The sequence below is a fragment of the Camelus ferus genome, chromosome 31 (genome assembly GCF_009834535.1).
Source record: "Camelus ferus isolate YT-003-E chromosome 31, BCGSAC_Cfer_1.0, whole genome shotgun sequence".
Lineage (NCBI taxonomy): Eukaryota > Metazoa > Chordata > Mammalia > Artiodactyla > Camelidae > Camelus > Camelus ferus.
This window is the reverse complement of record NC_045726.1, coordinates 3,381,317-3,397,558: the sequence shown is the minus strand read 5'-3', so window position 1 is coordinate 3,397,558 and position 16,242 is coordinate 3,381,317. Positions and strand designations below refer to the sequence as shown.

The window sequence follows — 16,242 nt, the reverse complement described above, 5'->3', positions numbered from 1 at the left end:
GCAGTGTGGCCAGGAGGGGTGTTCCCAGGAGAGGAGGTGCCGGCCCTGTGTGGCCTGCAGCTCAGCCTCTCCCGACATATAATCTTTGCCATTGCACTCCTGGGGCCTGTCCTGCCACCTACAGGTCACCCCTCTGCAAGGACCTGCTGTGTGGCCCTCTGCCCAGCGTCCATCAGCCCAGCTCTTACAAGGTTTGGAAATGTGTGTTAACTAACTCACTTGTCCTTGTCCCAGTGGCCTTTGTGAAGGATCCTGGGCACCATTTGTTGGATGGGTAGGCTAGTGGCAGGTTGTGGGGCAGACCAGGCTCGGAGTGCTGTGGTTGTGTGAGAGGTTACGAGGCTGGGAGTCAGGACTGTGGTATCAAGCGGGTAGGGCAGGGGGTCAGCAGGGAGTGAGGGGTCTCGGAGAGCGAGGGCAGCAGACCTCGAAGGATTCAGCACGTCCTCTGCTCCCGTTTCCACTGAACTCACCCCCTGTCCATGTTGCTGACCCTCCACCTCTACGGGGGCCAATCCTGCCTGATGAGGGGGCACCTTCCTGGGGGCACCAAGTCCCCCGCCCCACCTTCCTCTGGGGTCTCCTGGGCTGGGCGCCGTAAGCCTGGGGATCCCTGCGTACACTGGGCACCTGCTGAGCTGTGCTAGTTGCTGTCTGGTCCTGGGGAGCTGGCCTGCACAGCTGTTGCTGAGACCTGTCTCAGCAAATCCAATGACTTTATTCCTTCCCTACTATGCTCAGATTGATGGAACCATTTCACTGATCTGTTCCCTGCTGAGGTGCAGGAAGTTCTGTGCGACTCTACCTGGCTCGGTCTCAGAGATGTGAGTTCGCTGTTCTGTGAGGGCTTCCTGATTCCTGTTGTTTTCTATTCAGGAAACGGTGCACATGTCCTGTACACCTCATTGTTCTGGGCTTTCCCCATGAGATTCCCACCTAAATCTTTATGCCATGAATTATTTTTGTTTCCTAGAAAACTGAATGCTTAAAACTCATAGGCAACAAACAGCTCTGTTATTCCTCATATTCTTCTGTAACTTCTGTTCTCTGAGGAATGGTCTGTCTCTTAAGACAGCTTAAGGCAGGGAGTAAGATAGAGCAAGAAATACGTAGGGGGAAAATCAATGATTATTTCAAAGATACTCCCTAGCAAACGTCTTAATATCCTACGAAAATGCTGGTGTAAAGAATGGAGGATTAACAGCTCATGAAGAAGAGTAGGTGTGCGGTAGGAATGCATCTCGGGTTCTGGGTATCGTGTGGTCGATGACAGTCACAGCCCTCAGTAAGTGATGAATAACTCATTATCCTTGTGGTCCTTTGTGCAGCCCTCCCCTACATGGACTCTTGAAAAGCGTCTTGTTGTTGGGAGCTCTTCCTCCACCGTATGAAGAAGGCCGGGCTCGCTTGCTGAAGAGATGAGGATCCACCTAGAGCCAGCACTAGCCAACAGACACGTGAGTCAGCCCCAGCTGAGCTGCCCGTTGACTGCAGGTGCAGAAGTGACCTTAGTTGAGACGCAGACTGCCCAGGTGAGCCTCCACCAAGGTGTTAATATGGGCCATAAGCAAATAAAGTGGTTACTAACCCATTTTTAATAAATCATTGTAAACATGCAGAATAGAGGAGGAAGAAAAGTGAAACAATATGTGAGGAATAAAGATAGAAGAGAGGAAGGGTCAAATGTGATTATGGCCACTTCTGTTCTTCAGGGACTTCAAGAATCGTGGACAGGCATGTGTGCAGACCCGTGGTAGTTGGGCACTTGGCCTCATACTGTCCTTGTGGACTTTTGAAAATAACTGCCACTGTCATTCGTGTTGATTCCAGGGGTTGTCCTGTTGTCACTGATGAATTCAAAAACAGTTATCTTAGTAAAGCACAGTCTCAGGTTCTAGACTCAAGTAAATTCCTGATTAAATAGATTTTCCTAAAGATTTCCTCAAAGCAGTGAGATAAATGTCATAAAACCAAAAAATGTCAAAACTGCAAAGGGATTGGGAGAGGCTGATAGCTCAGTGGTTCAGTGCGTACTTACTACACATGAGGTTGTGGGTTCAAGCCCCAGTACCTCCATTAACATAAAAAACAAACATACAAACCAACCTAATTACCTGCCCCCCCTCATTCAAAGAGTCTCATGATCCATGTCCCCAGGTTCTGAATCTAACCTCATCGTTATGAAATGGACTGCAGCCAGTTAGCTGTGATGACCTAGGCTCAGACAGTCCTAGCTCAGGGTTCTCAGAGGAACTTCTACTGGCCCCAGTAATTGCTTTTTCACAAATTTAGTTTACATCCATGATTAATCTTGACAATAATCCTAAAATTTAGATGTTGTTTTTATTCACATTTTAGAGATGAAGAAACTGAAAGCGAGCTAAAATAACTGGCCAGAGGTAACACAGCTGGTGAACAGGGGCCCAGGCGCTGACAGTCTGGAAAGGTGGTTTCACATCAAATCAAGTCCTTTTTTTCTCATTGATGCAGGTTCTTTTCAACCTGTTTCAAAGGCACTGGAAACCTGTGGTACCTCAGGTACTATTAAGCAGGAAAAAAGGGGGTGGGGAATAAACAAGGCAGTGCTCTGGCCCCTCACTCTAGTTTCAGCCTGAGCACATCTCATATATATGAGTCCCATTTAAAGTTTTGTTTGAAAAAATTTCCAAACACTGTATTATACCCTAATGTCTCCTAATGCTGTACTAGCAACTTCCTGCAGTCAGATCTGCCTTATCCTTTCTTTGGTCTCAGGACAGTATGAAAGCGGCCCTGACGTGGAGCAGGTGGAGATCACTGCTCTTGTGATGTGATTTGGGCTCCAGAACTGCACTGTCCGAGCGTCTCCCATGAGCCCTGGCAGCCCTGCTGCCTTTCCCACCAAAGCCAGTTACATGGTTCCCACACCCTGCCGCCCCCTCCCTGTCAGTAGTGATGTCACCTTTGTCAGGAGTGGCCGCGTGCTTCCCAGAGGGAAGGGGTGTCTTCTCCCCGGAGCTGGAGGCAGTTCTCAAGGAGGAACTGTACCAGAGAAACCTGAAACACATGAGGGCGCAGCAGGGTGTTCTTTTCCATATGGCACAGTTAGAAATCATTTCATATGTAAGTCTTTGATCTAAAACCTGTAAGAGAATTCTGAGAAAAATTCAGAGTTGATTAAAAAAATGAGTCTACAAATCAGTTTTCTCTAAGAAATAGTGATACTTTCATGAGTACTTTGGGTACAGATTTTAAAATTCTTTTAAATCAGTGGGTTAAAATTATAATTTGTGGCCTTGTTCAATAGCTAATGTTTTTGTAACGATGGTTACATGTTTAAAACTAGGACAATTTTCAAGTGACCTATGAAGGATTCTTGAGATGAATCTGCATATTCTCTTACTAAATTTTATTTGTTTGTTTTTGTTTCATTTTCTTCAGTTTTATTGAGATAAATTGACATATAGCATCTTACAAAAATTCATAAAGCATCCAATAGACAAAAACTTGAGAAATTTACTTCTTAAGTGAGGAAATATGTGAAAGTTCAGAAGCAGAGATTTCTGTGATTTTTCTTGTGAAGGAAGGAAGCAGCTGGAGAGGAGACGTGTCTGCACTGCCTCATCTCATGCTGGCTGTCCGGTTGAGCTTGGGGCAGAGCTGTGATATGATTAGGCCTGTTGTGTCTCTGGATGTTCTGGAATCTTTTCCTAGCCCCCTCACCCTGCAGTGGGGGTGACATAGGAGCCGAGTGTCCTCGTGAGGGACCACAGCTGGCAGAGGAAGGCCAGTGTATGTGGAGCCGTGGGTGCTCATCTTGCCCAAGCCAACGCGATGTGCCAGCAGTGACCAGAGGAGCTGGGTGGTGTTGTCATTCTGTGATGATGAAACGATGGGACCTTCGCCGTAGTTCACACTCCCTCAGTGATTAGGCTGAGAGTTGAGCCTCGGCTGTCAGACCCCAAAGCTCAGGTTCTGTTCTGTCCCATCATCCTGCTCTTAGCTCTCTGTGGTTCAGTCTCCTGGATGGGAAAGGAGAAATGCCTCTACTGCTCTCAGTTTCCCACTTAACGACCCACCACCTCCCCTCACCCCACCAGGTCAGTGACTCTGCCACTCCAGGGGAGCATGTTTAAGATGTGCACTTGAAAAACCTGGACTATCATGGCTAGTACCTCAGGTTTCAGGTTCAAAGTGGGGACCATGCCCCACAAGGCATGAAGATGAGAGGTCTCATTACCTTTTTTGTGAAGTCCTCTTCTGATTGTGAGCTGGTGGCATTAGGTGGACCAAGAAGGCTTGGGGCTAGACAGCGTGATAAGTTATAAGCTGTCATCTGATTGAATGAGGAGTGTTGCTCAGTGTTGTGGAGCACTCGAAAAAGGTGTCTCAGGAGGTCAACACTGGCTCTTGGCAGCTGGTCCAAAAGCGTACAGACAGGAAAATGCACTTTTAAACAAAGCATGTCGTTTTGCTTAGAAAATGGAAATACAGAGACAGAGAATAGAGTACGTGATTGTAAACCATGCACACAGTCCTCTCTCGCAGAGTTCTAAGCGTGAATGCACACAGAAATGTTTCATTGATTTCAATTTCTGGACCAGATACTAACTTCTGTGGTTAAGTATTTGAAAAATTAAGATTGTAACACTGGCAGATTCGTTCTCTGGCATCTCTGTTTTGACCAGTGGATTTCATCTGCAGCAGTTCCGTGTCTTCAGCAGGTGTTAACTGGTCTGGAGTCCATATTAATAAGATTAGGATAAAAACAGGAATTGAGTAACAGCAGGAGTGCATGCATCTGTTTTTCAGGTGGCTTCTGTGGGTAGCAGATGCAGCCCTTTGACACTGGTCATTACTTTAGTAGACAAAGCTGTGAACTATGAGCTGATATTTTCCTAAGAGGATGTTGGTTGTGTTTTTGGAGTGTGACTGTCATTACCTCCGGGTGGCAGTTATTTTTTCCTCCGCATTCCGTTCATCAAGGACACTGAGCCATTTGTTGTGGAGACTGGCTGTAAAAATACTTCCTTCGATGTTCTGAAAAAAATCCTTCCGTAGATTAAAAAAAAAAAGATATATATTATTATTATAAATACATATTGGAGAAATAACAGAGAAAACATTAAGTTGAAAAATTCCGTTCAGGCCTCACTTCCTTCGCAACTGCCAGTCTGTGACCCAGGCAGGGCTGGGCTTTGATTCTATAGACTTGCACACCCAGAAGGAGGGGCTTGGACTCTCTCCATCTAAAACTAGAAGCATCACAGTAGAGTCTGGATGGCAGTGACAATGATGAGAAAGCCCCCACCACCAGCTGGGCCTTGCTCTCTGTGTCCGTGTTAGCACTAGTCCCGGCTGACAGGGTCTGGTGCTCACCCATCCCGAATCTTGCGAGTGTCTGAGAAGCAATGCGCACACCCATGTTACTTGTTTACTTCAGACAGTGCTTGCTCTTAATTCAAGGGAGAAAGGTTCTCACACTCTTGCACACATATTACGAGAGAACTGGGCTTTCTGACGTGAGGTGTGCATGCTTCATGGGGAAAGACTACTCATAATAGCTTCAGTCTTCTTTTTTAAACTGTATAAAAGTTCAGTTTGCAGCCTTTTAGGCAGCAGGTGCTAAAAACATACAAAAATCCCCTGTGGGTACCTACATGTTACCCCTTATAGCTCCTTGAATGGAACATATCCTTCCAAATAGGATACTTAAAATTTAGATGTATTGGAACTTCAGGCCTCTGAGTGTCAGGGCTAGAGGTACACAAATGTAAGCTTCCTAAGTGGGGGCCTGGAAAATGTGTCACTTTAGAGGGCTGATGAATAATTTTTAAAGTATAGTCAGAGACAATAGGTCAATTTCTGGTGTACAAGCCTTTCTATCACAGAAATGGGCCTATTAAAATTTATGAAGTAGTAATTTTTTTCCCCTGGTGGGTAAGGTGGTAATTGCGTTTATTTATGTATTTACTGATGGAGATTCTGAGGAATGAACCCAGGACCTCGTGCATGCTAAGCATTCACTCTACTGCTGAGCTATACCCTCCCCACCCCTGAAGTTGTAATGTTTTGTGCCAGACTGGGGACAGTTTTGCATCACCTTGCACCAGCCCAGCCCACCACGCCCCAGCGGAGCCTCGGACACTGGGGTGTGTGTCCGCGCACTGCTCGGGATCCCTGTCTGGTGGCTGTGAGCATGATGACCTGAGCGCAGACCGCCCCACCCCCAGTGGGGTGAGGAGTGAGGGGGTCAGCTCGGGTTAGGGGTGCAGAATGAGGGGGGGCTCCCGCGGGGAGTCAGGTTGAGGAGTGAGGGGCTGCCCAGAGTGGAAGTCACCTGGCTGAAGTGTGAGGGGGCCATCCCGGGGTAAGGGGCGCTCGGAATAGGGGAACCCGGTTGAGGGATGGGGGCTAATCCTGGGGTGAGGGGACCATCTCAGGATGATGGGTGGACCCGGGGTGAAGCATGAGGGGTCAGCTTGTTTGCAGGGGCTGTAAGTTAGAAGCTAGTGGGGTGGAGTGTGGGGTGGGGACCTCAATATGAGGAGAAGGAGCCTTGTCTTGGGGACCATGTCATGGATGAGGCCTGGCCGGGGGGTGTGGGGGCTGTGACGGGGCTGGAGGTGTTGTGTGGTGGCCAGCAGGGGGAATTGGAACTGTGGGGTGTGGCCTGGCCCGGGGCCAGTGCTGGTTCTGATTGGGTGCTGGGGTGGAGGGGACCCTGTGGGTGGCTGGGTTGGGGGGGCATTAGGGGTGGGAACTTCGCTGGCCAGTCCTGGGCCACCGGGTGGACCAGCCCCACCGCCCCACGGCCTGGCCTTGCATGGCCGGGCTCGGCCCCTCTCGGCCCCACTGGCCATGTCCCGTAGTGCGGGAGCCCCAGCCCGATTGTCACTGCTACTGGCAGGGGGCGGGGGAGGGGCGTGGACGTGAACGCGCACGCGCGAAGGCGCGGGAGCCCGCCCAGAGCCTGTGGGAGCTGGGCCCGAGCCGGGTGCTCCTGGACCAGCTTCCCTAGGAGGAACACAGCCCAGGGTCTGGGCCGCCACATGCCTTCGCCTCTGCTGCTGTCGCCTGGCAGGTAAGGGGGCGCTGGTGGGGGCGCGCAGGTCGGGGAGCCGGTGGTTGAGGCCTGGGCTGCGTTGGGGAGGCACACAGGGAGGGCTGCGCAGGTGAGGCCCGGGCCACACAGCCCGTCAGGACCCTGATGCGGGTCTGGGCTGCCGCCCTGGTTCATGGTGCATCGCCCCCGCCATTAGTAGTCACTGAACCCTGATGTCTTCATCGCCGCTCACGTGGGTTTGGGAAAGTGGGAGCAGCCCCGGGAGGTGGGAGGGCGCCGGGCTGGCCTTGGAGCACCTCCGACTGGCCCTCAGGCCATGGCCTTCCTGCTCAGGTGGACCTGCCTGGCGACTTCGGGCCACCTTGGACCCTCCAGGTTGGAATAACAGACGAGGCCCGGGGCTTTGGGAACTTGTCGGCCTTCCTCCCGAGATCAAAATCTTTTGGCAAGTCTAGTTTTATTTAGTCTCCAAGTGTTTTTCACAGTAGCTATGCCAAACTACATTGCCACCAGCAGTGTAGGATTGTCCCCTTCTCTCCACAGCCTCTCCAGCATTTCTCCTTTGTGGACTTTTGTTGAATGATGGCCTTTCTGACTGTGTGTGAGAGGTGATAGTTACCTCACTGTAGTTTTGACTTGCATTTCTCTGATAAAGATATTGAGTATTTTTTTCATGTGCCTGTTGGCCATTTGTATGTCTTCATTGGAGAAATGTGTGTTCAGGTCTTCTGCCCATGTTGGGATTGGGGTGCTTGTTTTTTGGTTTTTAAGTTGTACGAGCTGATTATGTAGTCTGGAAATTAAGCCTTTGTCAGTCGAATCATTTGCAAGTATTTTCTCCCATTCAGTATGTTACCTTTTTGTTTTGCTTACGGTTCCCTTTGCTGTGTGGAAGCTTGTGAGTTCTGCTAGGCCCCATGTGTGTGTTTGCTTGTGGTTTTCTTTCTGATGCTGGGGCAGACTGTCCTAGGAGAACATTGCTGAGATGTATGTGAGATAATGTGTTGCCTATGTTTTCTTCTTAGAGGTTTATAGATTCTGGTCTTCTGTTTAAGTCTTTAAGCAATTATGAGTTTATTTTTGTGTGCAATGTTAGGCAGTCATCTAACTTCGTTGATTTCCATGCAGCGGTCCAGTTTTCCCTGCAGCCTTTGCTGAAGAGACTGTCTTCCCTCCATGGTATGTTCTTGCCTCCTTTGTCAAAGATTAATTGACCAAAAGTTTGTGGGTTTATTTCTGGGGTCTCATTTGTGTTCCATTGATCCATATGTCTGTTTTTGTAACAATACCGTGCTGTTTTGATTGTAGGTCTGTAGTACTGTCTGAAGTCTGGGAGGGTTATTCCTCCAGCTTTGTTCTTTTTCTTGAGTAATGCTTCCGTAATACTGGGTCTTCTCTGATTCCATATAAATTTTAAGATGATTTTTTCTAGTTCTGTGAAAAATGTCCTGGGTGATTTGGTAGGGATCTGCATTCAGTCTGTTGATGCCTCAGGGCAGGTATGGCCATTTTAACAATATTCTTCCAATATAAGGACATGGGCTATCTTTCGGTTTCTCTAAGTCCTCTTTAATTCCCTTAAGTGTTTTATGGGTCTCTGCATTTAAGTCTTTCACGTCCTTGGGTAGATTTATTCCTAAGTATTTTATTTTTTGGATGCAATTTTAAAAGGGAGTATTACATTCATGTGAAGAAATGCCACTGATTTCTGTAGGTTGATGTTGTATTCTGCTACCTTGCCAAATACTTTAATTAGCTTTAGTCATTTTTGTGTGGAGCCTTAAGAATTTTCTATAGATAGTATCATGTAATCTGCATATAATGACAATTTTACCTCTTCTCTTTCAATTTGGACCCCTTTTATTTCTTTTTGTTGTCTAGTTGCTATGGCTAGGACTTCCAATACTATATTGAATAAAAGGGGGTGAGAGTGGGCATCTTTGTCTTGTTCCAGATTTTAGTGGCATATTTTTCAGTTTTTCACTTTTAGTACTGTGTTAGCTGTAGGTTTTTCATAAATAGCTTTTATTTTGTTCAGATATGTTCCCTCTATGCCCACTTTATTATAAGCTTTTATCATAAATGGCTGAATTTTGTTTTGCTTTTTCATCATCCATTGAGATGACCACGTGGTTTTTGTCCTTTATTTTGTGAAGTGGTATGTCACATTGATTCATTTGTGTATTTTGAACCATCCTTGTGTCCCTGGGATGAATCCAGCTTGATTATGTTGTATGATGTTTTTTATGTGTTGTTGGATTCTGTTTGCTAATATTTTATGGATGATTTTTAGATGTATGTTCATCAGTGATATTGACCTATAATTTTCGTTTTTGGTAGTGTGTTTTGTTTTGGTATATGGGTGATGGTTCATAGAATGAGTTTAGGAGTATTCTTTCCTTTTCAATCTTTTTAGAATTTGAACAGGATTGGTATGAGTTCTTTGTATGTTTTGTAAAATTCCTGAGTGAAGCCATCTCGTCTGGACTTTTGTTTGCAGGGGTTTTTTTTTTGCTGATTTCTAATTATTGCTAATTGTTTCATTTCTAGTGATTGGTCTATTCTAGTGGTCTATTTCTTCTTCTATCATGGTGGACTGTATGTTTTCAGAAACTTGTCCATTTCTTCTAGGTTGTCCAATTTGTTTCCATATAGTTGTTTTAGTATTCTGTTATGATATTTTGTTTTTGTGTGATACTGGTTTTAGGAGCTTAGTTTTTAAATGTTTTTAAGATTGGCCTAGCAAAATTCACATTCAGTAAAGCAATGGTTTATCTCTAGTAAACTGACTAACTTGATTATTTTTACTATCTTGAGCCTTTGCCCAAAAATCTAGTGTGATCCTCACATCCCTTCTGAAAGGTTTTGTTTCAGAGAGGGCTTAGAAGCAAGACAGGAGCTGTGGTTGTTCCTAGGAAAACATGTTGGGTGCAAATGGACATGCTAATTGAGGGGGTTGTACACAATTTATTCACCTAGTAACTGTGATGTGTTAATTTATTCATTGATCTATCTTGACATCATAGCATATCTCTGGACATTTCTTCCTGTTATATTGATGTACATGTCTTTTTTTTTTTTTTAACCAATACCATACTGTCTTTATTACTTTAGTTTTATAGTAAGTCTTGAAATCAAACAGTGTAAGTCTTCCAACTTAGTTTTTTTCCAAAATTGTTTCAACTGTTCTAGGTCTAGTCTTCTTTAATTTCTTCCAGCAATATTGTATATGTTTCAGAGTAGAGATCTCTCGCATATTCTGTAGAATTTATTCCTGAGTAGTTAATATTTTCATGCAGTATAGTTGATTTTTATACACTGACCTTCTGTCTTGCAGCTTTGCTAAACTCACATAGTAGTTCTAATACCATTTTTTTGTCGATTTCTTAGAATTTTCTATTTGGAACATATCTGTGAATGAAGAAAGTTTTACATTTTCCTTTTATTCATATATATGATTGTGTGTGTGTGTATTTTTTAAATTTATTTTTTTGTTTTATTTCACTGGCCACAATCTCTAGTATATTTTGAATAGAATTAGTGAGAGGTCCTTGCTGTGTTCTGTCTTAAGGACAAACATTCAGTCTTTCACTGTTAAGTATGATGTTAGGTGTAAGTTTTTCATGTGTGCCCTTTAGTATGTTGAGGAAATTCCTCTTAATCCTAGTTTGTTAAAATTTTTTTTTCTTTTTTAAAGTCATGATTATATATTGAATTTTATCTCATGCTTTTTCCACATTTATTGATAGGATCCTGTGGTTTTTCTTTTAATATGAAATGCATTGATTGATTTTCAGTGTTAAACTTACAACCTTGCATACTTAAAGTAAAATGTTTGTCTGATTTTGGTATTAGAGTAGTCGTAGTCTCATAAAATGAGTTCGAATTTGTTCCCTTTTCTGCTTTCTGGTAGGATTTGTGTTACTTCTTTCTCAAAATTTGGTGAAATTCAACAGTGAATTTAGAGCCTGGAGTTTGTGAAGTTTTTAACCACTAATTTAATTCATTTGATAGACAAAGTGCTGTTACTGGCTTTTTAATTTTTTCTTGAGTGAGTCTTGATATTTTGGGTCTTTCCAGAAACTTGTCCATTTCAGCTAAGTTGTCAAGTTTATGAGCATAAAGGTGTTTTATTTTTCTCTTTTGAATACATGTATGGTCTGTAGTGTTATTATTTTTATTCCTAATGTTGAGAATTTGTCATTTCTCTTTTTCTCTTTATTAGTCTGGCTATAGCTATATGATACTACTGGTTTCTCAAAAAATTAATGTTTGGTATCAGTGATTTTTCTCTATTGCCTTTATGGTTTTAGTTCCATAATTTCTACTCTTTATCATTTCTTTCTGATTTTGTGGGTTTAATTTGCTCCCCTTCTGATAACTTAAGATGGAAGCTTAGGTCATTTATTTGAGACTTTTTTCTTTCCTAATATAAAAATCAAAAAAGAATAAATTTCCTGCAGACAACTGTTTTAGCTACATATAACAGTGTTGTGTTTTTTTTTTTTAACATTTCCATTGAAAATCCTTTTTATTTTATCTTGTGATTTCTTCCTTGACCTTCATAGTTTATTTAGAAGTGAATTACTTAATTTCCAAGTATTTGGAGTACTTTCCAGTTACTGTTTTAACTTAATCCTTTTGTGGTCAGAGAAACGACTTGGTATGATTTCAGTTCTCTTTAAATTCATTGAGAATTGTTGTACGGCCTAAAATATGATCTGTCTTGGTGAATGTTTTAAGTGTACATGAAAAGAATGTTTATATGCTGTTCTGGGTAGTGTATTCTGTAAATGCCCATTAGATCAAGGTGGTCAGCTTCATTTTCTGACCTCTTGTTCTGTCAGTTATTGTGAAACAAATGTTGAACTGTCCAGCTGTAACTGTGGATTTGTCTCTTCTGTTCTGCTTTTGCTTCCTGTATTTTTGAAGTTCACTTCTGACAGACATTTAAGGTTGTCCTGTCCTCTTGGTCCATTGACTCCTTTGTTATTATGTAATGTCTCTCCATCCTCAGTATTTTTTGAGCTGATACTAGTGTAGTTGCCCAGCTTTCTTTTGGTTAGTGTTTTTGTGGGATGTTTTTTATCTTTTCTTGTACTTTTAACCTGTCTCTGTCTCTGTGTTGAATCTGTGTCTGTGTGTGTGTAGACAGCATGGAGTTGGGTCTTGTTTTTGTTGTTGTTGCTGTTGTTTTGATCCAGTCTGCCCATCTCTGACTTTTACTTGGAGTTTTGTTTTGAAAAAGACCATTTTATATAATGTAATTATGATATGTTTGGGTTTCAAGCTACCCTTAGTGTGACTAGTTTTCTATTTGTCCTGTGTGTTCTTTATGTCCTTTTCCCACTTCCCTGCCCTGTTTTGAGTTAAGTTGTTATTGTTGTTTAAATGAACCCCTTTTATCTCCAATCCTGGCTTATTAGCTCTGCTTCTGTTGTTTCACAATGGTTACTCTAGACTTTGCACATCTTTAACTGATGATAGCCAATCTTCAAATAATATACCAATTACGTAGAGTGTACGATCCTTGAAACAATAAACTTCCATTTCTTCCTTCCTATTTAGTCCTCCTTTACTTCTTCATGTTATGATGCCCCATAATACATTATTGTTAGTGTGCTTTAAATCATCTTTTAAATTTAATAAAAGTGAGGAAAAAATCTTTATATTTACTCAAGTATTGATACTTTCCAGCTCACCATTCCTTTAAATTCACATTTCCATCTAGATGGTGTCATTTTCTTTTGGCTTGATGAACTTTCTTTTAACGTGTCTCACAGTGCAGCCCTGCTGGCAGTGAATCCTCTAAGCTTGTGTTTGCCTGGTATTTTATCATCTTCATTTTTACTTGGTGTGGAGTTCTAGGATGATAGCTTTCCCCTCTGTATGTCCCCATCTGAAGGCTCTAGAGAATAAGCCATGGGCTGAACTGATAAACAAGCTGTGAGGAAAGTCATGCATCCAGGCTGGATAAGAAATGGCCTACTTAATGTACCCAGTATGGACGGCTGGCTGGCCAGTGACGGGTAAGATCCTCAGAGGAGGACAACCTAAGACAGGCACGGCCGGCTGGATCAGAGATGGCCTAATGTGTCCAGTGTGGACGGCTGGGTAGCCAGTGACGGGTAAGATCCTCAGAGGAGGACAACCTAAGACAGGCACAGCCGGCTGGATAAGAAATGGGCTAATGTGTCCAGTATGGACGGCTGGCCGGCCAGTGACGGGTAAGATCCTCAGAGGAGGACAACCTAAGACAGGCACAGCCGGCTGGATAAGAAATGGGCTAATGTGTCCAGTGTGGACGGCTGGCCGGCCAATGACGGGTAAGATCCTCAGAGGAGGACAACCTAAGACAGGCACGGCCGGCTGGATCAGAGATGGCCTGATGTGTCCAGTGTGGACGGCTGGGTAGCCAGTGACGGGTAAGATCCTCAGAGGAGGACAACCTAAGACAGGCACGGCCGGCTGGATCAGAGATGGGCTCACCCGTGTAGGATTGGCTAAGACCCCGGGTGCAAAAGCAACACAGTCCAGCTTCCCCCTCGGCCCAGCCCGTCCTGCTCCCCTCACTTCCTGACCAGCGTTGCTCCATTGAGTGCCCCCAATAAGCCTCCCGCCTGCGGAGCTCCAGCTGAGGGTCTGTTTCCCGGGAATTCCAACCTAACGTTGTAGTCATACATGAAAGAGCTGGGTAGGTTTATCAGAAGCCCCACGGAGAAGCAGCAGCTTTCCAGTTACAGAGGAAGTGGGACGCAGAGTTGGAGCCAAGGCAATGAGAATAGATGAGTTTGGGTGGATGCTAATGAGTGTTGTTTAGAGAGGCAGAAAAAGGACTAAGAAGAGACTGGATGAGATGGATCCAGGATAATCAATGTTTTCCCTACATGGCAGCTTGGTGAACATAGAATTGGAGGTCAGACAGCTATAGGGATGGACCTCTGGGGTGGTCTCACAAGTGGCTCTAGCAGTGATGCCCAGATGGGACATGTAACCTCTGCATGAGGTGTGGAGATCAGTGAAACTCTCCTCTGGAGCAGTAAAGGCCAGAAAGTGCCCACACTGTAGTGATGGGCAAATACACCAGGCACAAGCAAGGGGGGTCAATCTTTGTCTCATATAGGGCAGTGTTAAGGGGCAGATGGGAAGGTACCAAAAGAGCAAGGGAGGGTTTCTCAGTCTTAGAGTAATGATGTAAGGGACCAAAAGAGGAGTTGAGGGATTGTGGATAGGGCAGGGATCCAGATGCAGGAACTGGAGCATAATCTAGTCCAGTGTCTGGCAAATTCAGCAAGGTGAGCAAGGGTGACTGGTTCCTGAATGAGAGCTGCACTGGACTGATTTTGATTGCAACCCACTTGCTGATAACTCTGACATCTCTGGGTCCAGCCCCATGTACTTCTTTTAATTTCTAGACTCATGTCCCCACTGGACATCTTCACATGAATTATCTACCAGAAATTCACAGTATACATAATGCAAAACTCATTTTCTTCTCCGAACTTCACCCTCCAGTTTCCACTCCTGGTTAATTGCATCACCACTTCCTGGTCATATCATCTGTCCCTGTAAATACAAGAAGTGGACAGAGCAGCCTGCATGAAAAAGGGTCCGGATGAGTCAGTGTTCAATTCCAGTGTGGAAGGAATTAGGAGTGGGAGGTTAGAAGCTCCTAGTTTGTCTCTAGTCCATTCCCAAGCTTTTCTGCTCTTATTCCTGATCACACCCACGACCCACTATCATCACAGTCTCCCCACCATATAGACTGTCTGTCTGTCCTCCTGGTATCCCTGCTTCATCCACAAGAGCCTCAAACTCTTAAACTGTGGTAGGTGAGGGACTTGGCCTGGCCAGCCACGCTCTGTGTCTTCATCTCTCTATTTTACTCAGTTCCACAAATGAGTTTTACTTTGGCTGTTTGGTCACAAAGACTAAGGGCAAAGTGCTGGAGGAAAAATGTGTTGCATTTTATTGAACCTCAAGCTGCTCAGAAACCATTTGATGGTCTCTTTGAGCAGGATGACATTTGGCTCAGTGGAATCAAGGCCGATGCAAGAGGGGGGATCACCTGGCAGTTACTTCCTTAGCTTTCATGCTGGATGAGAGTCTCCACCCACCAGGGCTCCCCAGTTGATTAAGGTGAAGGACAGAGCTGATGCGGGGGCTCTGTAGCCTGTCACTCTGCCAGGAAGAACGCTGAGCACAAGAAAAGCCAGAGCTCCCAGGGCGTAAAATTGAGAAGTGGCTCAAGGTTACTTTTTATTTATTTTTATTGACAATGCATATCAAGCACTCTATCTTTGGTTCCCCTAGTCTCTCTAGTTTGTATCTTTTCACCTGTACCTCTGTCTTCTCAAGTACTCACTGTTCTCATGTTTCTTTTCCCCCCTCCTTCCATCAAAACCTTCTCTCAGGTTTTTCCCACCCATATTAACTTTATAAGCTACTAAAACATTATCTTTCTTTGGCAACCTTGCAGCCCAAACTCTTAAGTTAAAGGATGAAATATTTATTGATCATTGCATCAAAGAGAATTTAGGCCATCTGGGCCTCCCCGGTGTCCCTGAAATCGCATTACCTGATTGGTCTATGCAGTAGGCTGGCCTGAGGGGCCTCACCTCCAAGGAAATGGACAAACTGGAAGCAGATTACTGTAGAATGAATCTTGTTGGAAGAGACAGCAAAGAAACCTCACTGAGCAGGCGGCTGCATACAGCACAGCAGCAGAGGCTTCGCTGTCCGACAGGGCAGACTTTGAGGCCCAGTCATGAAACCAGTTGTGAAGGTCAGCTATGACCTCCAGCAGGCTGTAAGCACCAGTTAGTCATTTACAAAATGGAAACAATAGTATTACAAGGTCCTCAGAGCTGTTGCGAGGACTGTGTGACACACCTCCCGCAAAGTGCTTACGGAACGGAACGGTGCTGGCACACTGTGATTGCTCCATAGATGTGGTGATGATGCGAAAGAGGAGGAGGAGGAAGTGGAGAAGGAGGGGGCGAGGGGTCTCGTACCTGACTGGTCTCTGAGAGAGTGATATTGATGTTGCTGGAGCCACACTGGTTGTCACAGGCACCTCCTCGTTTGGGATGCTGAGCACTTCTGAGCCCTGCTTCCTGTCTCCAGCTCAGATGGGCGTTTTCTGGTGCGGCAGTGGTGACCACGGCCTGCCTCCGGGGTTCCATTCTTGCCCTGAC

At 44.8% G+C, this 16,242-nt stretch overlaps 1 protein-coding gene and 1 pseudogene across 1 annotated transcript; one reads left to right on the top strand and one right to left on the bottom strand.

The window, feature by feature from the left end:
- The window catches only part of LOC102513529, a 27,650-nt pseudogene extending 23,993 nt beyond the window's left edge, over positions 1-3,657 (top strand).
- LOC102504147 lies at positions 1,690-16,242 on the bottom strand. The gene is made up of 4 exons (XM_032470831.1): positions 16,060-16,242; positions 4,922-5,031; positions 2,942-3,036; positions 1,690-1,847 (listed from the first exon to the last, which is right to left on the bottom strand). Exons 1-4 carry the CDS (start codon positions 16,228-16,230, stop codon positions 1,690-1,692), a joined length of 534 nt encoding a protein of 177 aa, XP_032326722.1. The 5' UTR covers positions 16,231-16,242.